Source organism: Microtus oregoni, unplaced genomic scaffold, assembly GCF_018167655.1.
Source record: "Microtus oregoni isolate MIOR12 unplaced genomic scaffold, Mior012 000018F_ref0000195, whole genome shotgun sequence".
NCBI classification, from domain to species: Eukaryota; Metazoa; Chordata; class Mammalia; order Rodentia; family Cricetidae; genus Microtus; species Microtus oregoni.
In genome coordinates, this window is record NW_024543077.1 from 39604667 (window position 1) to 39627935 (window position 23269).

General features: G+C 43.0%; 1 protein-coding gene across 4 annotated transcripts in view; it reads right to left on the reverse strand.

The window, feature by feature from the left end:
* Nucleotides 1-765: 765 nt before the first annotated feature.
* The window catches only part of LOC121458870 (origin recognition complex subunit 2-like), a 30808-nt gene continuing 8304 nt past the window's right edge, over nucleotides 766-23269 (reverse strand). For all 4 annotated transcript variants that reach the window (XM_041668204.1, XM_041668205.1, XM_041668206.1 and 1 more), the window contains 14 exons: nucleotides 22707-22793; nucleotides 19557-19649; nucleotides 18872-18903; nucleotides 16296-16356; nucleotides 14068-14243; nucleotides 13379-13477; nucleotides 10817-10926; nucleotides 9915-10047; nucleotides 8313-8409; nucleotides 7070-7216; nucleotides 6034-6205; nucleotides 3950-4011; nucleotides 3411-3529; nucleotides 766-2059 (listed from right to left, as the gene is read on the reverse strand). In XM_041668204.1, the coding sequence (XP_041524138.1) occupies nucleotides 1973-2059; nucleotides 3411-3529; nucleotides 3950-4011; nucleotides 6034-6205; nucleotides 7070-7216; nucleotides 8313-8409; nucleotides 9915-10047; nucleotides 10817-10926; nucleotides 13379-13477; nucleotides 14068-14243; nucleotides 16296-16356; nucleotides 18872-18903; nucleotides 19557-19649; nucleotides 22707-22793 (1475 nt within the window). In that variant the 3' untranslated portion in view covers nucleotides 766-1972. The remainder of the gene's footprint in view (nucleotides 2060-3410; nucleotides 3530-3949; nucleotides 4012-6033; nucleotides 6206-7069; nucleotides 7217-8312; nucleotides 8410-9914; nucleotides 10048-10816; nucleotides 10927-13378; nucleotides 13478-14067; nucleotides 14244-16295; nucleotides 16357-18871; nucleotides 18904-19556; nucleotides 19650-22706; nucleotides 22794-23269) is intronic.

A 23269-nucleotide genomic window follows, 5' to 3' on the forward strand; every position in this document is an offset into this window, starting at 1 on the left:
TGGGATGCATGAGATAATAAAGCAGAAGAGGGAGAGAGGGGGGATGGCTATTGGGGATCAAGGAGGACCAAGTACAATGATTTATACATATATGGAAATGTGTGTGTATACACACATACATACATACACACGTACATACACACACGCATATACATACATACATACACGCATACACACATACATATGGAAATGCCATAAGGAATCCAACACCTCTGCATGCTAGCCTAAAAATTAAAACAAAAACAAGAAAAGAGTTCGCCTGGTGAATTACACCTCCAGCCCAGAAGCAAATCAGGCAGGAATTACAACTTCAAGTTCCTACACCTCCTAGACAGGAAGGAACAGAGCTGCTCAGGGAAATGAGTAGAGCCCACGAGAGCTGTAAGATGCACTCAGAATCCCTTTTCAAACTCTTCAAAACAACTAGCATTATAAAAGGACTATACATTCTGGTCTTTTATTTATTATTAGTAACATCTAGTAAAAAAAAGAACATGAGGACCTGAATTTGAACCCCAGCTCTGACGCAGAACTCTGGGCATGTCTACGGTGCCCTAGCTACACTGGCAGGCAGAGACAGCTGACTCATGGCAGCCCATCTAGCCTAAAAGGAGCCTCTGGTTCACTGAGACCTTGTCTCAAGGTAATAAGGCAGAAAGCAAAAGACACTTAGCATCTTACTCTGGCCTCTGCACAGAAGCACACGCACGCATGCATGCATGCACACACACACACCACAGAAAGCAAAGTGCAAACCAGCAAGTCTCATGTGATCACTGTGCATTTATTTAGCGGCTGCTGTTTTCTGAAGCAGGCATCGCTGTGGCTCAGACTGACCTAGAACTCGTGCTTCCTCCCTCCCCTTCTAGTGTTGGGATCACAAATGTGAGCTCATGTCTTGCTACTGTTGTGTGGGAAGGAAAGAAGCAGTCTGCCTGCCTCTGAGTCCTGACAGTGGGATTACAGGCGTGTGCCAGCTATGCCTGCGTGCTGTTTAAGAAAATAAAAACTGTCAATGTACAAGAATAGTGAAATGTTTTTATCTTCTGCTGTCCTGAGAACAATTATTAACGTGTAAATTGGGATTTTATTTTTAAGCCTGGCTTCCCGTTTGTATCATAAAATCAAGGTGATGGTAGATACTAACTGAACTAAATATGCTGTGTTGGTTGGCACACGCCCTATCGGTTCCTTACACTTCTCCCTCCACCTCAGTTTAACAGCCCCACCTGTCCTGGGCATGTGTAGCGGGCCATCTCAGCCCACTGGATACCTTTATCACTTCAGAGAAAGCAGGTGAAGCCCGCCCTCCTGACGAGCTCTGTGACCCCATCTTTATCACTTCAGAGAAAGCAGGTGAAGCCCGCCCTCCTGACGAGCTCTGTGACCCCATCTTTATCACTTCAGAGAAAGCAGGTGAAGCCCGCCCTCCTGACGAGCTCTGTGTGACCCCATCTTTATCACTTCAGAGAAAGCAGGTGAAGCCCGCCCTCCTGACGAGCTCTGTGTGACCCCATCTTTATCACTTCAGAGAAAGCAGGTGAAGCCCGCCCTCCTGACGAGCTCTGTCACCCCATCTTTGTGCTTCCACATCTGAAACAAGTGCACTTGTAGGAATTCAGCTCAGGGAGCGTTAAACGGCCCTCAAAAATTAGGGATAGCATTCAGTATAAAATAATCCAAAACATCCAGTTCCAAATAATCCCTGAGCACACTGTTCATCCAGCAACAAGTCTCCAGAGAGGTAATAAATTAAAGGCACATTTCCCCCCAACTCGATGACACCGCACAGTATTAGAGACAGTAATCCAGCCAGCCTAATCAAAGTTCAAAGTTGATGATCTGCCCCTTCAATAGCCTTCAATAGTCAATCTTGTGTGTTGGACAGAATGATCTAGTGCTAAACGTAAACCAGCATTCTTACTAAGAGCGGCAGCTGGGGTACAAGACTCTTCCACCTAAAGGAGGCAGTCTAAGCCTCCTCCTCTTCCTTCTCCAGGAAATCAGCCAATGTTCCGCTGTCAACAGGAATTAATAAATATTCTACACCATCAGTTCCCTACAAGATAAAAGAATACTCCATTTGTTAATCCTTGGCAAGGGAGCTATCTGGACCTTTCTATTACACATTAAACAAACCAACAAATAACAAAACCCTGGACTTGTAAATTATTAATATTTGGTTTTTCAAGACAGGGTTTCTCTGTGCAATCCTGGAAGCCCAGAAAGACACTGCGTAGGCCAGTCTGGCCCGGAACACAGAGATTCACCTGCCTCTGCCTCCTGAGTGCCGGGATTAAAGGTGTGCGCCACCACCGCCTGGTTTGAGTTTATGTTTTATGCAGTATTCTAATATCTGAATAAGTATTTAAATACCTAAGCAGAAAAATCAAGGCAGGCAAAGGGAACGTGACTGTGTCTAAACCCTGAGGTACAGTCAAGCACTCTAACTGAAGTCTGGAGGGTGGAGGGGTCACTGTTTTCTTCACTGTGCTTTCGGGCATGTCTGACCCTGCGACCCTGTCATGTGTGAAGTTCATCCGTGAACCACGCAGCACATTTACAGCTAGACCATGTTCACTGTCAGCCACAGCTGGACACACCGTGCCCTTTCCAAACCGGTCAGTACTGACTATGTTCTACCTGCCCCATTTCAACACGGTTCGTCTTACCGACCTTTGTTGTGTTTTTGAGACAGGGCTTCACTGTAGCCGTGGCTAGCCTGGAACTCACTCTGTAGACCAGGCTGGCCCCAGCTCACAGAGATCCGCCTGCCCCTCCTCTCTAGGGCTGGGATCAGCGAGTGCTCCACCACCCCCACCGTTCACTTGATTTGAATACATTCAAGGAGCTCTCACCCAAGACTATCTTTTGGGGTTGGGAAGAAGGCCCAGCAGTAAAAGCACCAACTGCTCTCCCCGAGGACTTGGTTGGATTCCCAGCACCTATATGGCAGTTCACAGTCACCTGTAACTCTGGTTCCAGGGGACCCAATGCCTGCTTCTAGTTTCTACAGACACCAGGCTTGCACACATGGTGCAGATTCGTACAGAACATACATACACATAACAAAGTCATCAGAAATAATTTATTGACTCTTTAGCACTGCCCTGCATTTCACACTTCCTCTTTTCTCACAGCAATCCGTCCACGGCACCGCAGAGCAAGTTATCTGCTTTTCCTTCCTGCCTGGTCTTCAGTCAACACCGCGCCCCACCCCTCATGGCCGAGGCTGTCTCCTGCCTGGTCCTCAGTGAACACCGCGACCCACCCCTCATGGCCGAGGCTGTCTCCTGCCTGGTCCTCAGTGAACACGGCGCCCCACCCCTCATGGCCGAGGCTGTCACAGCCGTCTCCTGCCTCCGTCCTCAGTGAACACTGCGCCCCACCCCTCATGGCAGCCGTCTTACCTTCTTAGTTCTTATAAGCTTGTGATCCCTGAACTCAGTCAGCTGGGCCCGGAGAGTGAGATCGCTGTTAACAAGGAAGGCCTCGCGACACTGCTGGTAAAAGTCCTGAAAAGAAAGTCCTGGGGAGACGGAAAGATTAAGTTAATCAATGCTTTGTTTGCTTTATTTACATTTTTAAGACAGGGTCTTATGCAGCTCTGGCCAGCCTGGAACTCAGCACATACATCAGGCTGGTATATCAGCTTTGAACTCATGGAGACCCTCCTGCCTCTGTTTCCTGAGGGCTGAGATGAAAAGTAAGGCCCACCGTGACAGCATAATCAGTATTTTTAAGAAAAGATGTACTTTATCTTTTAAGTTAGTGTGTGTAAGTGGGCCTGTCTTCCAATTCCCACCAGCAATCTTCTGAGCAGTGCATCTGGCACGACGTGAAGTTGGCTGCAAGCCTGGACAGACACAGCCACCACAGAGCAGCCACTGCTCTGCTGGGAGAGACACAGGGACAGAAAGTCACATTCAATATCACCAATATCAGATACCTGTGTAGGAGGGGCTGTCCTGGTTATCCAGCTGGAACTTTATAAGTAGCCTGAAAATTCCCCTACAAAAACAAAGACAAAAATCTGTATTAGTCAATGTGAGTAAGAATGTCAAATATGCCTTTTGTTCCTTTCTCCAGGAAATCATATCCTCACAGGAAAAAGAGCTTTTCTTACCTAGGAAAATGTGCTTGGGAATACATGCATGTGCACGTGAGTGTGTGTGCGTGTGCGTGCACACACACACACACACACACACACACACACACACACACTCTATAGTAAAACCTGAGGGGGTTGGCTGATACTTCAGAAGACGGAACGGGGTGGCTCGGGCAGTGCCAGCCTCTATCCTACACTGGGTAAGGTAGCAGAGGCCCTTACTCCCAGAACTCAGCAGCATAAATAAGCAATTAAATCACTGTTTTTTTCCAGGAAAACTGGACCCTATAAGAGGGTCCAGGGCGGCAGAGACTACACAGGGAGACACAGACTAAGAACCAAACGGAGAGCCTCTGGCGGGGCAACAGCAAGCTCGCACCTCACACACAAGAAAACAAGCACTCCGAGTGTCTCTGTGTTCACAACTCAGACATTTCTCTTCAGAAACAAAACAGCTGCCTGCACGTATGTGCATCATGTACACGCTTCCCCTGGGGCTGAGTCACCATAAGAACCCGAGGAGCTGAAGTCCAAGCATGCCTGCCCTAAACTCCAAGCAAGTCATCTCCCCAGCCACTAACAATTTGTTGAGGAAAAACTATTTTAACTTTATTGGTCAATTTCATGGGCTAATACTGAATACTTCACCTATTGTGCAAACCATTCCTGGTCACTATTTTTATTATCCTTCTTAATCCTTTATAGCAAGCAGGTAGATTTGTTTCTGCCCACTGTTAACTATCAACGTGACACAGCCGAGAGCCACCTGACAAGGGACTCCTAACTGAGGAAATCATTAGCTCACGCTGGCACAGCAATGTCTGTGGGGCAACTGCCTCTACTGCTAAGTCATGTAGGGGCCGGGACTACCGTGGGTGGCACCAGCTCAGGCAGGTGGTAGTGGTTACAACAAACCTAAGCGTGAGCCTGTGAGTGAGTCTCTGCCTGGAGCTCCTGCTTGAATTCTTTCCCTGACTTCCTTCAAAGGTGAACTGTAAGTCAAATAAACCCTGTCTCCCCGAAGCTGTTTTGAGGGTTATGTTGTTTACCACAGCCGCAGGATAAACTAAAGCAGAATCATGATAGACTTGGTAGTCCAGCCTCAGCTGAAGGTATGGACTGGACTGAGGGCTTTGTATGTGTGCGACAAGTCTGTACCACCGATCGTCACTGCCGGTCCTCAAATGGACAGGTTATTTGTTTTTGTAGTGGAGCTGGAAGCTGAATTCAGGAGATTTAGCACACTAAGCAAGTGCTTACCAGGGAGCTGCACTTCTAGCCCTAACTATGTATAGAAGGGTGTGTATCTTTATATATAACTATGTATAAATGGGTGTGTATCTGTATATATAACTATGTATAGATGAGTATGTATCTTTATATATAACTATGTATAAATGGGTATGTATCTCTATATATAACTATGTATAGATGAGTATGTATCTTTATATATAACTATGTATAGATGAGTATGTATCTTTATATATAACTATGTATAAATGGGTGTGTATCTTTATATATAACTATGTATAGATGAGTATGTATCTCTATATATAACTATGTATAGAAGGGTATGTATCTTTATATATAACTATGTATAGATGAGTATGTATCTTTATATATAACCATGTATAAATGGGTGTGTATCTTTATATATAACTATGTATAGATGAGTATGTATCTCTATATATAACTATGTATAGATGGGTGTGTATCTTTATATATAACTATGTATAGATGGGTGTGTATCTCTATATATAACTATGTATAGATGAGTATGTATCTCTATATATAACTATGTATAGATGGGTGTGTATCTTTATATATAACTATGTATAGATGAGTATGTATCTTTATATATAACTATGTATAGATGGGTGTATATCTTTATATATAATTATATTCGTAGCTTTCATTCTTACCGTGCATTGGGGGTGAGGCTTCTTAAGACATGAATCAGAGAACTCAGGGGTAGAGATCCGGACTGTTTCACCAGAAGGGAATTCTCATAGGATGTTTCTTCAGTATAAGGGTGGTATGTAGTGGTTTCATACCAAAGCCAATTATAAAGACTCTGCTTTGCATGATCCCACACTACGGAAGATGACCAAAGCAAAGAGTTACAAATTACGGTCGCGCCATCAGGCTCCGTGAGATCTCACTGCAGCAAAGAGGGAAGAAGCACTTAAAGGAAAAGCACCCAGGCCGGGGATGCAGCCAGGGGGTAGAGCGCTTGGCATAAGTGTACAAGGCTCTGTCTGGTCACACCTCAGTACTGTATTAAATAAAAGTCATGGAATATTTCATTTCTGTCCATTTTTATATGACTCTGTAACTCAAAATCTGCTTCTACTGTCAATCAATATCTTTATCTTTTTGTTTGTTTATTTGTTTTTTGAGATAAGGTCTCATTATGTAGTCCAGGCTAATATCAAATTCACAATCCTTCTGCCTCAGCCTCCCAAGTGCTAAGGTGTTAAGTACGAGGTACCTTACTTGGCTAACACCTGAATCTTTATTTGCACATTAAATACAAATGAAAATATCTCAGCATCATCAATAGTTCTTTTAAAACCTTCATAAGGCAGGCGGATGCCATGGCGCACGGCTTTTACCCCAGCACCGGGGAAGCAGAGGCAGGTGGACCTTGATTTTGAGACAGAAGTGATTTTGAGGCCATCCATGTCTACAAAGTGAGAAAACCTGTCTCGAAAAACAAAAACAAACCAACAAAAACCCCAAACAAACAAAAAAAAAAGCCAAACCGAACTGACAACATTGTAATACCACAAAGAGTGTGGGTCTGCCCTTCCTTATGGAATTTCAGGTGCAAACACACTTCTTTAGTTCTAATTACTCGGGACCACCTTTCGACAAGCTGAAAATTAACTAAAAAACAGTGAGAAAATTTTATAAGCCTAATCTCTCGAGGAAGAAAGAGAGTTACCCGTAACTTACTGAGAGGAGCATGGAGGTGGTCGATGGAAGCTATAAGGTACATGTTATGCAAAGATGACAGCTGGCCCAGAATTTGCTGGCTATTGTCTCCTCTCAACATCTGGCTATCCAAATTGTGGATAAGAAGAAAGAGTTCTAGAGAAGAATCTAAAAGGAAAGGGAACTCAGTTATTTCCAGTGAGGGTTATCACGTCCTCAGCACACACACTGCCTAGGGATTAAACGCTGTTCTATACGTGAGCAGCAAAACTTAGCACAGTCACAGACGTGTGATAAAATAACCGAACAATATCTGGAGCTGGGAAGGTGGCTCAGTTGGTAAACTGCTTATGAGGACCTGAGTCCAACCCTCAGCACCCATTCAAAGAAAGGAGGTACAAACACAGAAACCTGGGGGTAGCAACTTGCACTCGTCCCCTCAGGGGCTGAGAAGCGGAGGCTGAGAGGCGGGTCCTTCGGGTCGCTGGTCAGCCAGATGGGGCAAATCCTTAGCCTGTTATAGTGAGACCACCGCCCCACACACGCCAAGACAGACTAAGAAAGAACTGCATGCCAGCCCCTGTCTCCATATGCACAAGTACAGCCATGCATGCTCATTTCTGCCCCCACGAATGATGTGGGAGTGATTTCTTATTAATAAAGAAACTGCCTAGACCCATTTGATAGGCCAACCCTTAGGTAGGCGGAGTAAACAGAACAGAATGCTGGGAGAAAGAAGCTGAGTCAAGGAGTCGCCATGATTTTCCCACTCCATGCAGACGCAGGTTAAGATCATTCCTGGTAAGCCAGCTTGTGGAGCTACACAGATAATTAGAAATGGGCTAGTCCAGGTGCGAAAGTTAGCCTAGAAGAGGCTAGATAGAAATGGGCCAAGCAGTGTTTAAAAGAATACAGTTTCCATGTAATTATTTCGGGTAAAGCTAGCTGTGTGGGCTGCCGGATGCCGGGGACGCAGCCCGCCGCTCCTATTGCAACACACGAACAAACATATGCACACAATACTGAACAACATAAAATTGTCAGACAAAGACGTACAAAGCTGCTACAGGCACATCACACTGACAGTTAATTCATAGAACAAATCACTACAACAGGAAAGATAAATTATTTTAAAGAAATCTAAATTGACATTGACTAGAGCATCCATACTAAAATAATATTCATCTTTCTGTTCAGAATTCCACAAATACAGAAATGCAATGTAACTTCACCCTAAGTCCTACAGATGATTACTTCAGGTTACCTTCTTTAAACTTGTTTATTATCCAGTCTCGCTGATCTGGAACACTCTGGAAAGTACCCATATGACCGAGAACATCTTCAGTTATAGAATTCAGGATCTACATCACAGAAGTGCAAGAGGGACCATATCAACTGCAGTTTATTCTGTCACATATGATAAATACAATTAGCAAATTAATTTTTCACAAGTTAAAAATGATTTTGAGTTTCTCATAAAGTTTAAAAAGTACTGAAAATTCCATTGGGCATTTAAGTATATCTATTTTATTTTCTTCTCCTTTGTTTTCTTTAAATACACTAATGCTAACAGGAAAAGGAAAGAATAATAATGTGAAAAAATGATGTAAGAGGGCAGGAAAAAATAACCAGTAAAAAAGCCTGGTGGAAGTGTGAACGTGAGCCAGGGACGGTGGCGCACACCTGCCGTCCAGCACTGACACACAGGCAGCGCTCCGTAAACTCAAAGCTAGCCTGGTCTACACAGGGAGTTCCAGGACAGCCTGCTGTACAGAGAGACCCTGTTTTGAAATAACCAAAGGACAGGGAGGGGGGCAACTATCAACGTCAAAAGAAATGATACCCACACAAGGATGCTAAAAACAGGACACTATGTTGGCTAATACCCAATATCCAAAACCTTGCTATGATTCTCCTCTGACGTAAAAACGGTCCATAATAAATGTACTGTAAAACTATCTGCTGCCATCTATACTTCACATTTCTGTACCACAATGACACAAAACTACAATAAACTACAGATTCTGACTCTCAGCTGCTCCACTAGTAACCTGGTGCAGTAAACGAAGGCAACATTTCCTTGAGGCTCCAGAAAGTCAGCTTCTCTGCGAGTGTGCCAACCCGACACCTGCTAAAAGTCAGCTGAGAGGGGTGAGCCTCAAGAGAACACCTCCTTAAGATCCCTCTGGATGGAAGCCTGGAGGGCATGTTGTTAATTAGTGATTAGTGATTAGTAATTAGTCCATTGTGGATGGAGCCATCCCTAGGCTACTGGTCCTGGTTTCTATAAGAAAGCAGGCTGAGCAAGCCACGAGGAGCAGGCCAGTTAGCAGCTCCCTCCATGGCCTCTGCATCAGCTCCTGTTTGAGTTCCTGCCCTGACTTCCTTCAATGATAGACTACGACACATAAATAAGACAAATAAACCCTTTCCTCCACAATTTGCTTTTGGTCAGGTGTTTCGTTACAGCAATAGCAACCTTACCTAGGGCAGTGATTATGTATCTATGTGCTTGTATGGGTAAACATTTCTGTGTGGATACAGGGGAAGGCCATGGGAAAACGTGGGTGCTGTTCTTCAGGTGCTGTCTGCACTTATTTTTATTTATTAATTATCCTTAAAAGGATTTTCCCATTATTTTAAGTCCTAACACATGCTTTGCCCACATGAATGTAAGTGCACCATGTGCATGCAGTGCCCTAAGAGGCCAGAGCGGGTGCTAGACATTATACAGACTAACTGCTATGAAGCCCCACACAAAATCCTTTATATCCAGTGTCCAGAAACAGAAACTGCATCCTTACCACTATAGGGCCATGACTTGGCACAGGACACAATGTCATTCCATGGAAAGTCTGAAACTTACTGATTTCACACTGATCCCAGGAAAGAAGCCGTTGATGACAAGGTGAACAGAATCCTGAAGCATGGTGGTTCGAAACTTTTCTAGTAAGTCTCTCTTGGACCCCAAGCCATAAAGCACAATGTTGAACCCGAGGCTGTGAGGAAAGGGAACATCCATAAAGTTAAAGTTTAAGACTTCGGACTGCTAGCTTCGTCATCAATCAGCTCAAGGTGATTGCAGGAAGAAAAGCATAAGAGAATGAATAATGAAAGTAAAAGCCAGATATGTGGTGTCACCTATAGTCCCAGCACTTGGGAGACAGAGGCAGGAGAATTGCTGTTCTCTTGGAGTCAGCCTGGTTTACAAAACAAGTTCAGGCTAGCCAGGGCTACACATGAGACTCTGCCTCATGAAGATGAAGATAAATGGATAAAGTAAAAGTACAGAAAGTACAGGAAGAACAACTAGGACATCCACACGGTGAAATTGTGGGTTCCCAAGAACACAGCAAAGACACCACTCACTATCTATATGAGGGCTCACAGTTCCAGCTTGTTTGGCAGCTTTCTCTGCAGGTGGAGGTAAGAGTGACTATTGCCAATACTATAACATGGCTCAGCCTTTAATCCCAGCACTCGGGAAGGAGAGGCAGGTGGAGCTCTGTGAGTTCGAGGCCAGCCTGGTCTACAGAGCTAGTCCCAGGCTCCAAAGCTACAGAAAAACACTGTCTCAAAATCAAAACAACAAGAAGAAACAAACAGGTAAATGGTCACAAACCACTACCACACCTGTTGCAAATGATGTTTCAGCACAGACACATCCATACTATTCCTCACTGTGCAGGTGTGCAGGGATAACACTGTAGCATCCATTTATATACACACTATTCCTCACTGTGCAGGGTGTGTAGTAATAATACTCACTGTAGCTGGAGCATCCATTTGTGAAACAACTTCTCATGCTGTTGGTTTAACTGTTCAATTTCAGCAGAAAAGGAAGGTGAAAATTTGCTCAATAAATTACGCAGAGTTTTCTTTAAAAAAAGAGAGAGGAAGTTATTAATGAGGATACTGACTTAAATCAGGTATAGGAATTAGTAAACCAACAATATAAAAAATTCTTTAGTGGGGCGGTGGTGATGCACACCTTTAATCCCAGCACTCAGGAGGCAGAGGTAGGTGAATCTCTGTGAGTTCAAGGTGAGCCTGGTCTACAGAGTGAGTTCTAGGACAGTGTGGGCTGTTACACAGAGAAACCGTCTCAAAAAACCAAAGAAAAAAGAAAAAAAAAATCTTCAAACATAAATTCTTGTTTAATTAAAAGCTGCTTTGAAGATTTGATCACTGTTATGTGTATAACTGTCCTGCAGAGGTCAGAAGAGGGCATCTGGTATCTAGAGTTCTAAGTGTTCCTGAGCTACCAAGTGGGTGCTGGGAGCAATTTGGGTCTGTCAAAGAGGAAGTGCTCTCAATGACTGAATCATGTCTCCAAGCCCTCTTAAAGTTCTTTATTTCAAGTATATAGTAACAATAAAAAATTTTGCTAAGTTTGCCTAGAACCATTTAAATGATTATAACAAACTCCAAATATAAAGCTTTAATTTCTAAAAATATAGTTACTGCAAGATGATCAAACCTGCTTCAAATTCAGACACAAAAACCAACAGTGGCCCCTCCAAGCTGCTCTCAGTGCAGAGCGCTGGTCTGTCAAGTGTGAGGCCCTGAGCGGACCATCAGCACAGTAACTAAAACATAAAACACTGCAAACCTGTAGAGCTGAAAAACTGTAAAAAGGTTTTTGGAAAATATTCAAGTTTCTTTACCACTAGAATGAGGCACAAGTAAAACTATCAGCTTTTAGGTTTTTTTGCTTTCTTTTTTGAGACAGGGTTTCTCTGTGTTAGCCCTAACTGTCCTGGAACTCACTCTGTAGATCAGGCTGGCCTGGAACTCTGTCTCATGAGTGCTGGAATTAAAGGCACGAGCTATTTCTGCCTGCCTGACAAGTGTGCCAGTTTTAACCCTAGGCTCGAAGAGGTCATCGGCTTTCCCACTTCTTAGTCCTTCTCATCATGAGAACAGGCCAGAGAGACCTGGCTGATATTTCCTCGCTGACCCACAGCCATGGAGACAAATGCCTGTGTTCTGCCTGTAATGCTCTTCTCCACCGCCATTAACAAGGCTTCTTACGTTCTCGTAGCAATGATGCACTCAGAGTCTGCCTTTGACCTTAGAGGCACTGATGCTTTTCTCGTGTTGCTTATATAAAACAGACGGCAAATGCTAGTGTCATTTCTTTCCTGGAAAAGGTCTTTTTACTTATTTATTGCACGTGTGTGTTCATGCGTGTATATGAATGGAGGTACATTTCCATAAGCATGTGGAATCCGAACAGTGGCACCTTCCTCAAACACTCTCCACCTTTGAATGTTTATGCACCACATGTGCTCATGGTGCCCGAAGATGCCAGAATAAAACTTCAGATCCTTTGACCTAAAATACAGGTAGTTGCTAGGCAGATAATATGGGTGCTGGAAACTGACCCGGGGGCCTCTGTAACAGCAGTGCTCCAAACTGTTAGGCCATCTCTCCAGTCCCTTGTCCTTATTTTTTGATAGGAATTCTTTCATTTTCTTTTTAAAATTTCTACTTTATTATTTTAATGTGTATGTGATGTGTACGTAAGAACTGAGATACAGGGCCATCATGGCACACCTGTAAACCAGGAACATTTTCTTCTTGGCTTCAAATTATTAACCCTACTGTGCCGTTTAGATTTTTGTTGTTTCTTTATTGGGGGAGATATATCCAGGTAAGATGTACATGGGGGCTAAAAGAGGGTATTGGGTCTCCTGGAGCTAGAGTTACAGGGGGTTGTGAATCCCGTGGGTGCTGGGAACTGAACTTTGGTCCTCTATAAGAATGGTACATATGCTGGGTGGTGGTGGTGCCACCTTTAATCCCAGCATTTGGGAGGCAAAGGCAGGTGGATCTCTGTGAGTTCCAGGCCAGCCTGGTCTACAAGAGCTAGTTCCTGGACAGGCTCCAAAGCTACAGAGAAACCCTGTCTCAAAAAAAAAAAAAAACACCCATACTTTGAACTCCAGAGCCATGTTTCCAGCCCTTAAGCGCTAGTGAAAGTCTGTGGCTCAATGGTTATGTCCTATGTTAAGGGAGGCTATTGGTCCAAATGCCAACAAGGACAGACACACTGGATTTTTGTAGCATGAGCTATTGGGAAAACAGTGCAAGGCTGCCCTGCTACCTTACTGCGCTCTGCAAAGCAGCAAGGAAGACAAGCTCCATACTTGTCAAATAGAATTCTAGTTGGATTATTTACAATTTATGCAATAAATATTTAATGACCTCAACACATTAATTTGTGCTTTATTTCACCAGAGAACTAATTCTCCTGCTCGCTTCTTCTCCAAGTGTACTGCTAATGTATGTTCAGGTCACAGTAAACGAATGTCGGTGATAGCTTACCTGATCCACTTTTGCTCTCCTCAGCTTCTGCAGGGTTCTGTCAGACGTTAAAACTTTTGAACTGCTGTGGGCTTCAAAATATTCTTCTACCAAGTCACTCTGAAATAAACAAAGTAATGGCAGGTCTAAGTAATTTCACGTATGTATACTGCATAAAATTTAGATGGCAATATAGTTAAAATTGGGCTCAGGAAATCCTCCTGCCTCAGCTTCCCAAACAGCTGGGAAAGAGAGGTGTATGTTAACATGCCTAACTAAAATACCTTATCTGACAGTATTTTTTTAAAAACCAGGTCAAGAATCAAAGATATTTAATCCCAACAATAAGTTCAAGTAACTGATGAAAATATAACTTGAAAGATAGATTGATTGGAAAGGCTGTGGTGGTGGCATATGCCTTTAATCCCAGTACTTGGGAGCAGAGGTAGGCGGATATCTGAGTTCAAAGTCAGTCCAATCTCCATACAGGACAGGCAGAGATATGTAGTAGAGAGACTATGTATGTTATGGTACTAATCAAGAATAAGCACCCAGAACTGAAAAGAAAGCCCAAAGACAGAAACGAGTATGTGTGGAAATTCATGTGTAAAGCTAAGAAAATAAGGAAGGTGAGGGCTGATCTCTGCTGTAGACCTGCCCGTTTCAGGCACACAGTTCCCCTGGAGGCCCCAGGCTCCGTCTTCACTCACGGCTTTGTCTCTTTTCATCTTCTTAGGCGGCGTCCCCTTGGGAGCAAGAGCTGGGGGTCCTCTGCTCTGAGCTGGGCCCTTTTGGGACAGCCCGACGGCAGTGGTGTCCTCTTCTCCATCATCCTCCGAGCTGGAGGCGGAGTATTCACTCTCGGTGTCACAGTGAGACGCGGGCACTGCAGAAGAAGCGGAGGAATCGGGGAGACTCAGCGGTTTGAAAGGAGAGCTATTTGAGGAAAATCAAACATGTGGGCTTTCAAGTAAGGGACTATTTATTTATTTATTTTATTATGTGTGCATTGGTGATTTCCCATGGGTGCCTGGCCCTTGGAATTAGTTACAGAATTGTGAGCTGCCATGTGGGTACAGAGAATTGAACCCAGGTTCTCTGCAAGAGCAATCAGTGTTCTTAACCCCTCAGTCATCTCTCCAGGACCCAAAGTAAGAGACTTTTAATTACAATTTTGTCATTGCTTGTTCATTTTTTCACAGCTAATTATACATATTCTCTAAGCACTAGCTTCTTCAATTATCACATGAGGGTAAGCATAGCTAAATAATCTACTGGAAAATTATATATTTATACGAATCATTTGTGTGTGTGTGTAATGAATACTCCTGTGTGAACGTGTGGGGTTGGCATGTATTTGTGTAGTGTGTGTAATGAATACTCCTGTGTGAACGTGTGGGGTTGGCATGTATTTGTGTGTGTGTGTAATGAATACTCCTGTGTGAACGTGTGGGGTTGGCATGTATTTGTGTAGTGCCCATCTATGCACGTACACACAGAGGCCTGACGTTGATCAAGTGTCTTGATCCCTCACAATACAGGCAGGTTCTCCTGCTGACCCCGGAGCTTGCCAGCTTGCTCAGGGGATACTGCCTTAGCTAGCGTGCATGCTGGAGTCACAGACGGGCTCTATGCCTACCTGTTTCTCTGTGGGTCCTGTTATTAGAACTCTTATTCTCATGTGAGATACTTTCCCTAAATTATTCGTGTAGAAACGTTTCTAACACACCCTGCTCGACCCCACAGCTGATTCACAAGCCACTGTCACTCCCACCAGCCTCCCAGAAACAAGAGCTCATCTTTTACTGCCAAATAAAGGTATCGCCAGCTTTATACCCAACAATCAGCACAGAATTACGTCTGGGGGCTGAGAGATGGCTCGGTGGAGAGGAGCACAGCCTGCTGTCCCGGAGGATCTGAGCCGGAGCACCAGCACCGCGTCAGGAGGCTGACAGCTGCCTATTGTCATAACTCCTGACCCCTCTCACATCTCTGACCTCTGTGGGACTCGCATTCATGTGCACACATAATTAAAATAATAAAAATAAATCTTTAAAAAACTGTTTGACTCCCAAAATACTGGTAACTTTAACCAGGTCAGTTGTTGACTGTGAATGACAAAAGGTTTCCTAGGATTGTGCAGAGTTGGTATATAACACAAAGGCATATTAACTCTGTGGGTGTAGACACGGCCTACAGTCTAGAAAACGGGTCACTCTGTGGGTGTAGACACGGCCAAAGAGTCTGGAAAACAGGTCACTCTGTGGGTGTAGACACGGCCAAAGAGTCTGGAAAACGGGTCACTCTGTGGGTGTAGACACGGCCTACAGTCTAGAAAACGGGTCACTCTGTGGGTGTAGACACGGCCTACAGTCTAGAAAACAGGTCACTCTGTGGGTGTAGACACGGCCAAAGAGTCTGGAAGCACCAGTTTCCTTTCTCATATGAAAAGTGGTAGAAATGAGAGCAGGAACTGCTACCCTGATTACACTGGGACCAAAGGCTTAAAACACAAGCCAGAACTTGTATACTTTACCACTATTGATCCTGATTTATTTCTTTAAAGATTTATATATTTATTATGTAGAAAGTGTTCTGCCTGCATACCAGAAGAGGGCACCAGATTTCATTACAGATGGTTATGAGCCACCATGTGGCTGCTGGGAATTGAACTCATGACCTTTGGAAGAGCAGCCAGTGCTCTTAACCTCTGAGCCATCTCTCCAGCCCCTGATTTAGTTGTTAATTTTTATATACATATATTTTTTTTAAAAAAAACCCTCATATTGTTAGTTATGCCTGTAATCTTAACATTTGGATGACTAGGAGTTCAAGGCCAGTCAGATCTACAAAGTGAATATGAAGCTAGCCTGGGCTATATAGATCTTGTCTCAAAAAAACAAAGCAAGCAAAACTTCACATAAAAAGAAATACATACCTATTATTCTTTTTCTTAGACTACGAGGTGGTGTTGACAGGAATTCAGTTTTGCTATTGTTCTGTTTAAAATGTAAAAAGCACAGTAAGTAATATGAATAATAATATTTTAATGAATAATCAATCATAGAAATAAAAAGAAATTCTAAGAAAGAAAACTATGCTGAGCTAGATGAGTCTGTAGTTCCTAACACTGGACCACAATAACAAATGAATCTGCTGAAATATAAAGAGAAATATACAAGTTCTAGGGCTGGACAAGCCACCGCTGGCAGGAGACACAGAGCCTGCGTCTCTGTCTAAAACATCCTCCCCAGCCCCTTCAGCCTCCCTTGTTCTACTCTTTCTGTCTGCTCTTGCTTCCGCCCCATCATGCCACGGGAACCCTTGTTTCTGCGTCTACTTCTCAGCTGCTGTGACACAAACAGGAGAGATGATGGCTCAGTGGTTAAGAGCCCCGGCTAAGAGGTTCCAAGTTCCAGTAACCATCTAAAATGATCCAGTGCCCTCTTCTGGCACCAGAACACTGCACACATAATACATAAATAAAACTTTAGAAAGCCCCCATGTGCTCACACATTGGAACACTTGGTCACCAGGGAGTAGGGGCTCACGTGGCCTTCAAAAGGCCTCCTCTCCCACCATGTCAGAGTCTGAGGATCTCATGATCCCTATTACCCTCACAGTCACTTAGACGGAGAGGTAGAGGAGGGGATGATCAAGAGATGTCCTAATGTAAAAGAGAAGGGAAAAACCAAGAGTTTGAACAATTCCTTCTGTTTTTCTAACATCTCCCTTTGGTCTTATACCCAGACAACTATTTATCATTGGTTCAACCCACAGACATTGAAAAGAAAAGTCTGATACTTTCCTACACTTGAGCCTGGCCTAAGTTTAAACTAAAAGATAAAAAGTGACCTCACCTCCTTACCTAAATCAAAGAACAAGGCTCTTCCTCTTTGACTCTTCCTGAGAGCTGCCAAGATTTTCAACTTGCCTGTCTTTTCCTTCCTTTAAATATTACTTATTTATTTAATATGCATGTGTTTAAACATACTTGTACATGTGGAGATCAGAGAGCACCTTGCAGGGTCAACTCTCCTCTACCATGTGAGTTCCAGGGACTGAATGGACTCAGATCATCAGGTCTAGTTTGTATTTTGTGTATGGATGTTTGTCCGCATGTCTGTCTGTGCACCACATGTGTGCCAAGAGCACTCGGAAGCCAGCAGAGGGCACCAGAAATCCTCTTAATGCAGTTACAGATGGTTGCACTGCCATGGGGGTTCTGGGAACTGAACCCAGATCCTCTCTGGAAAAGCAGCCAGGCCTCTTGAATGCTGATCCATCTTCAACCCTCATGATGTTTTTCTTATAAATTCTAATAAAACAATCCTTGAGCTTCCCTCTGATTTCATTCACAAATTCTTTATTTATTTAAATTTTGTTTAGATTTATTTTATGTGCATTGGGCTTACATGTATGTATATGCACTACGTATGTGCCTGGTGACCATGGAGGTTAGAAAGAGTGTCAGATCCCCTGGGTGGTAAGCTGTCACACGGGTACTGGAAATCAAACCTGGGTATTCTACAAAAGCAACAGATGCTCTTAATTGCTAAGCCAAACTCCCAGCCCCTTAAATTCTTTTATTAACAAGGCCAAGAACCAAAAAAAAGAGTCTCAGTTCCCTAGTAACAGCACCTAACGCAGGGCACTCTGAAGTTCCTGGTATTATCAGGTGCTCCTTCCCATCTACTTACTTATAACATATATTACATATAATAAGTATTATTTATGTGTGTGTGCACCACACGGGTGCAGGAGACTGAAGAGGTCAGAAGAGGTCATCAGACAAATACCCAGGAATTGAAGCTGTGAGCAACATTATCCACGTTGTGGGCGCTGGGAACTGAACGTGGGTCTTTAGTAAGAGCAGTTGAGGGGGCTGGAGAGATGGCTCAGCAGTTAAGAGCACTGGCTGGTCTTCCAGAAGACCCAGGTTCAAATCCCAGCACCTACATGGCAGCTCACAGCTGTCTGTAACTCCAGTTCCAGGGAATCTGATACCTTCACACCAATGTACATAAAAAAATAAAGTTAAATAAATTATATAAAAAAAAAAGAGCAGTTGAGTGCTTTTACCCCCATTTCATTTTATTAAAGCACGGGTACATCTTACTACAGTTATTCTAAGGTTAAGAATTGGAATAATTGATATCTATATAGCTAACTTATCAAGTCTGAGAATTTGTAATATCCTTATCAAAATAACTTTTGAAAAATCCCAATCAAACTCACAAAATTCCTAGGCCAGTTCTACTAGTGAAAAACACCCAGGACAGCTGTGACACAGCAGAACCCACGACAGCTACGTGCAGGACACCTGGGCTGATTTTCCAGCTTTATTCCAAGTGAGATGAACTGAGTAAGTCATTTCATCTTTCTGAAACTCAAAGCCTTCATAAGTCAGGTCTACAGCTGATAAACGCCCACAACTATAACATTCAATTTATACTAAGAGAGGAAAAACTACTGCCGGTCGAGTCTCGTTTGGGCTGATCTGTCAGTGCTTACCTCCTGCTGAACTTTCTCTGAAGTAGAATGCCCTAAATGAAAGAAAAACCACATTCACTACAAACATTCCATTTTGGGTCGTGCCTCGTTCTGTCGAAAGCAAAGCAGTACTTATCACACACAGGCCACCGTACTTTACCGGTCCCACCTAACTACAGGCTGATGGTCACTAAGGATCTCGTGCCTGCCCTCCCCCGGACAGCGGTTTGTGGCATTCTTGCACGGTACCATTCTGGCAAGGAAACAAATTCCTCGTTTTGATTAAAAAGTAGACTGTCTATCTTGGTTGGAACAGGTCATTCAAAAATAGATGTTCCGTGATTTACAACAAGCTGTTCAACTAGAAACTCCCAAAGTCTCATTTCACAGTATGTGCCCAAGCCACCTGTTCCACGAGAAACTGGCTGACTCAGATAAACAAGTATGGAACTTCAGGGTGGTTTTCAGTGTCCCGGTCAATTCTCACGTCAGGTGCACAGGCGACTTTGTGCATCTGATACTGATGCTTTGTTGTTGATAAATATAGACACATTAAAATTGGTGGGATTTTAAAAATTACAATCTGTTGAATGAATGTTCAGAGAAAAGAATTTGTGAAAATTCACTAAGATTTAAGAAGAGGAGACGCAAAGATCACGCTAATGCAACTGTGAAAGCTCTTCAAAGAAACGTGACAGCGTCCTACCCTTGCTCTGCCGAGGGACGTTCTTCTTAACGTCAGGATCATTCTTTGAGTCAACCGCAACAACTTTTCTTGGCGTTTTTGCTAGTTCTAAAGCTGTAATCAGAGAGGAAAATACCTTTGTTGAATAGCACATAAAGAGGGAAGGAGCTTTTACTCACAGGGGCTCTTTAAACAAAACCTGCATGTTACTTTATCATAAAGAGAAGTAAATCTTCTTCTTAAGTATTAAGTATTAAGAGTACAGATAGCTGAGAGATGGTGGCGCACACCTTTAATCCCAGCACTCGGGAGACAGAGGCAGGCAGATCTCTGTGAGTTTGAGGTCAGCCTGGTCTACAGAGTGAGTTCCAGGACAGCAAGGGCTACATAGGGAAACCCTGTCTCAAAGAACAAAAAAAAACAAAAAACAAACAAAAAGAAAAAAGAGTACTGCTTCTTAAAAAAGCTTTAAGCTGTCTTTTTTATCTTTAAAACAATTACACTTACTCATCTGTGTGTGTGTGTGGATATATGCACCCAGTATGCACATGCACAAGTCAGAGAAGGCAGTATTCTCTTCACAAACATGGGTCCTGGAGATCAAACTCAGCCTGACACGTTTCATGACAAGTGCTTTTACCTGATGAGCCGTCTAACCCTTCCTAGCATCTAAATCTCCCAATCATGCAGAAATTTCTCATAGCATAACAGAAACGACTGCTCTATTCAGTACCAGCTGATGATATTCATCCTCCTCCTTCCTTGACGTGTTCGTTGTGATCTCCTCCCTTTTTTTTGAGACAGGGCCTCATTTTGCAGCTTTGGCTGCCCCAGAACTCGCCCTGTAGACCAGGCTGGCCTCAAACTCACAGAGATCCGCCTGCCTCTGCCTCCTGAGTGCTGGGATTAATGGTGTGCACTATGTCTGGCTTTCCTTCCTTTTCTTATATAAAGTGTAGCCATGACCTCCTAAGGTGATGCATGGGAAGGAGCTGGATCAAAAAACCAAGTAAAAACTATATACAAGTTAAAATTCTGAAATTTCTAAGAGTGGTGCTCTTGTATTTAAAGCTATACATACGGACGATTCATAAACTATAATACGATCTTGAGCAGAGTGGTGCTCTTGTATGTAAAGCTATACATGTGGAAGATTCATAAACTATAATATGGTCTTGAGCAGAGTGGTGCTCTTGTATGTAAAGCTATACATGTGGAAGATTCATAAACTATAATATGGTCTTGAGCAGAGTGGTGCTCTTGTATGTAAAGCTATACATGTGGAAGATTCATAAACTATAATATGGTCTTGAGCAGAGTGGTGCTCTTGTATGTAAAGCTATACATGTGGAAGATTCATAAACTATAATATGGTCTTGAGCAGAGTGGTGCTCTTGTATGTAAAGCTATACATGTGGAAGATTCATAAACTATAATATGGTCTTGAGCAGAGTGGTGCTCTTGTATGTAAAGCTATACATGTGGAAGATTCATAAACTATAATATGGTCTTGAGCAGAGTGGTGCTCTTGTATGTAAAGCTATACATGTGGAAGATTCATAAACTATAATATGGTCTTGAGCAGAGTGGTGCTCTTGTATGTAAAGCTATACATGTGGAAGATTCATAAACTATAATATGGTCTTGAGCAGAGTGGTGCTCTTGTATGTAAAGCTATACATGTGGAAGATTCATAAACTATAATATGGTCTTGAGCAGATGGCTGCTTCTTTGCTGCAGCACCAAATGAAACAGTTGATTTTAGGTGGCATTTTAAATAAAACATCTGTCCAATCTTTATCTCTCACCGGGACAAGCACGCGGAGAACGAGCCTACCTGAGGGAATGAATTTATCGTACTTCCTTTTCAGATGTACCATCATCACCCTTAGGTAAGCATGTGCACATGTATGTGAGTGCACATTTATCGTACTTCCTTTTCAGATGTACCGTCATCACCCTTAAGGTAAGCATGTGCACATGTATGTGAGTGCACATTTATCTTACTTCCTTTTCAGATGTACCATCATCACCCTTAGGTAAGCATGTGCACATGTATGTGAGTGCACATTTATCGTATTTCCTTTTCAGATGTACCATCACCACCCTTAGGTAAGCATGTGCACATGTATGTGAGTGCACATTTATCGTATTTCCTTTTCAGATGTACCGTCATCACCCTTAGGTAAGCATGTGCACATGTATGTGAGTGCAGACGCCCACAGCAGAGCTACAGGTAGCGTGAGTCACCTGACGGGCGTACGGAAACAACCTGGGTCCTCCACAAAGGCCGTACACACTTGTAACTCCTGAGCCACTTCTCCAACCTATTTCTTTTATTCTTTAAGTGGAGAACGTGTATCTGTATTTATTTTAGGCCATCTTACTGGCCCATATGCCCTTCCTAGCTGTTAGAATTTTCAAGATCTTCTGATCTTAAAATTTAGCTGAGATATTCCACAAGCACTTCTTTTTTAAATTTCCTGACCTTAATTTCCCATGACTTTTCAACTTATCCAAATATAAAATATAAAACATATACACCCTTGCTTAATATTCAGGCCCTCCCTTATCTCTCCCCTAAAATGTCTCCGTAGATTCGATTCTCCAATCCATGCTCATCCATCCCCGGACTGCAGAAATGTGAATGGATGTTTTCAATTCAGTACCCTGCCTCCTGTAATTTTAACAAATTTCTATCAATTCTTCAAAACTGGCATTGCCCCCTTTCATGACTCAACCCCAAAGAATACCTTTCTACTTTGAGCAACCGTAGCTTATACACAACTCTACGGAGACTGGGTAGGAATAGAACAGTCCAGGCTTTGAAATCTAAACTGGCTCTGCCATGTATCTGTGGGTTTAATATACATCATAGGCTCCCGTAAACAGACAGATAGATAGATAGATAGATAGATAGATAGATAGATAGATAGATGTATATACGGAACACGGCTCAGACCCTGGCATACAGTACTTGGTCAACAATAACTTCTACTGTTATTATGGAAATGACTTTCTTTTTAAGTAAGAGCAGCTCAGGAAGTCTTTGAACTCTCTGCCCTCTAAGAACCACTTATCCCAGCATTCTTCCAGGGAATACAGCAGAAGGTAATCACAGGAACGTGGTGCTGGCCTACCTTGACCGCAGGAAACACCAGAGTGACATACCTAATTTGGTCATTTCTTCAGAATGTTTTCTGGATTGAAAAGAATAAACTTTATTCCCATCTACAGCAGAGCCATTTTTCAAGGATTCTGTAAAAGAAAATGCAGGATGCAATGAGGAAAAAGGAAGATTGAGAAAAAAGATAAAACTTTAAATAGCTAAAAATCTAAAAGTTATACCCCCTCACTTCCTTTCATACAAGTTTACCAGCAGAAGCCAAACAGTGGTGGCGCACGCCTTCAATCCCAGCACTCGGGAGGCAGAGGCAGGCGGATCTGTGAGTTCCAGGACAGGCTCCAAAGCTACACAAAGAAACCCTGTCTTAAAAAACAAAAACAAGTTCACCAACAGATATTTACGTACAAAATACTTCTATATACACGACAAGGAAAACCGGCTAATCTTGTTTATTTAATCATTAACACAAGAAACATGCTATTTATAGATACAATGATTTTTTTCCAGACTGGAGAGCTTAAAACAAGAGGGTAAAACTGTGAGTTGAAAAGGGCTGATAATGTATGTAAGGCTATCTTCACTAGTTTTCTGTTACCCTAGTAAACAA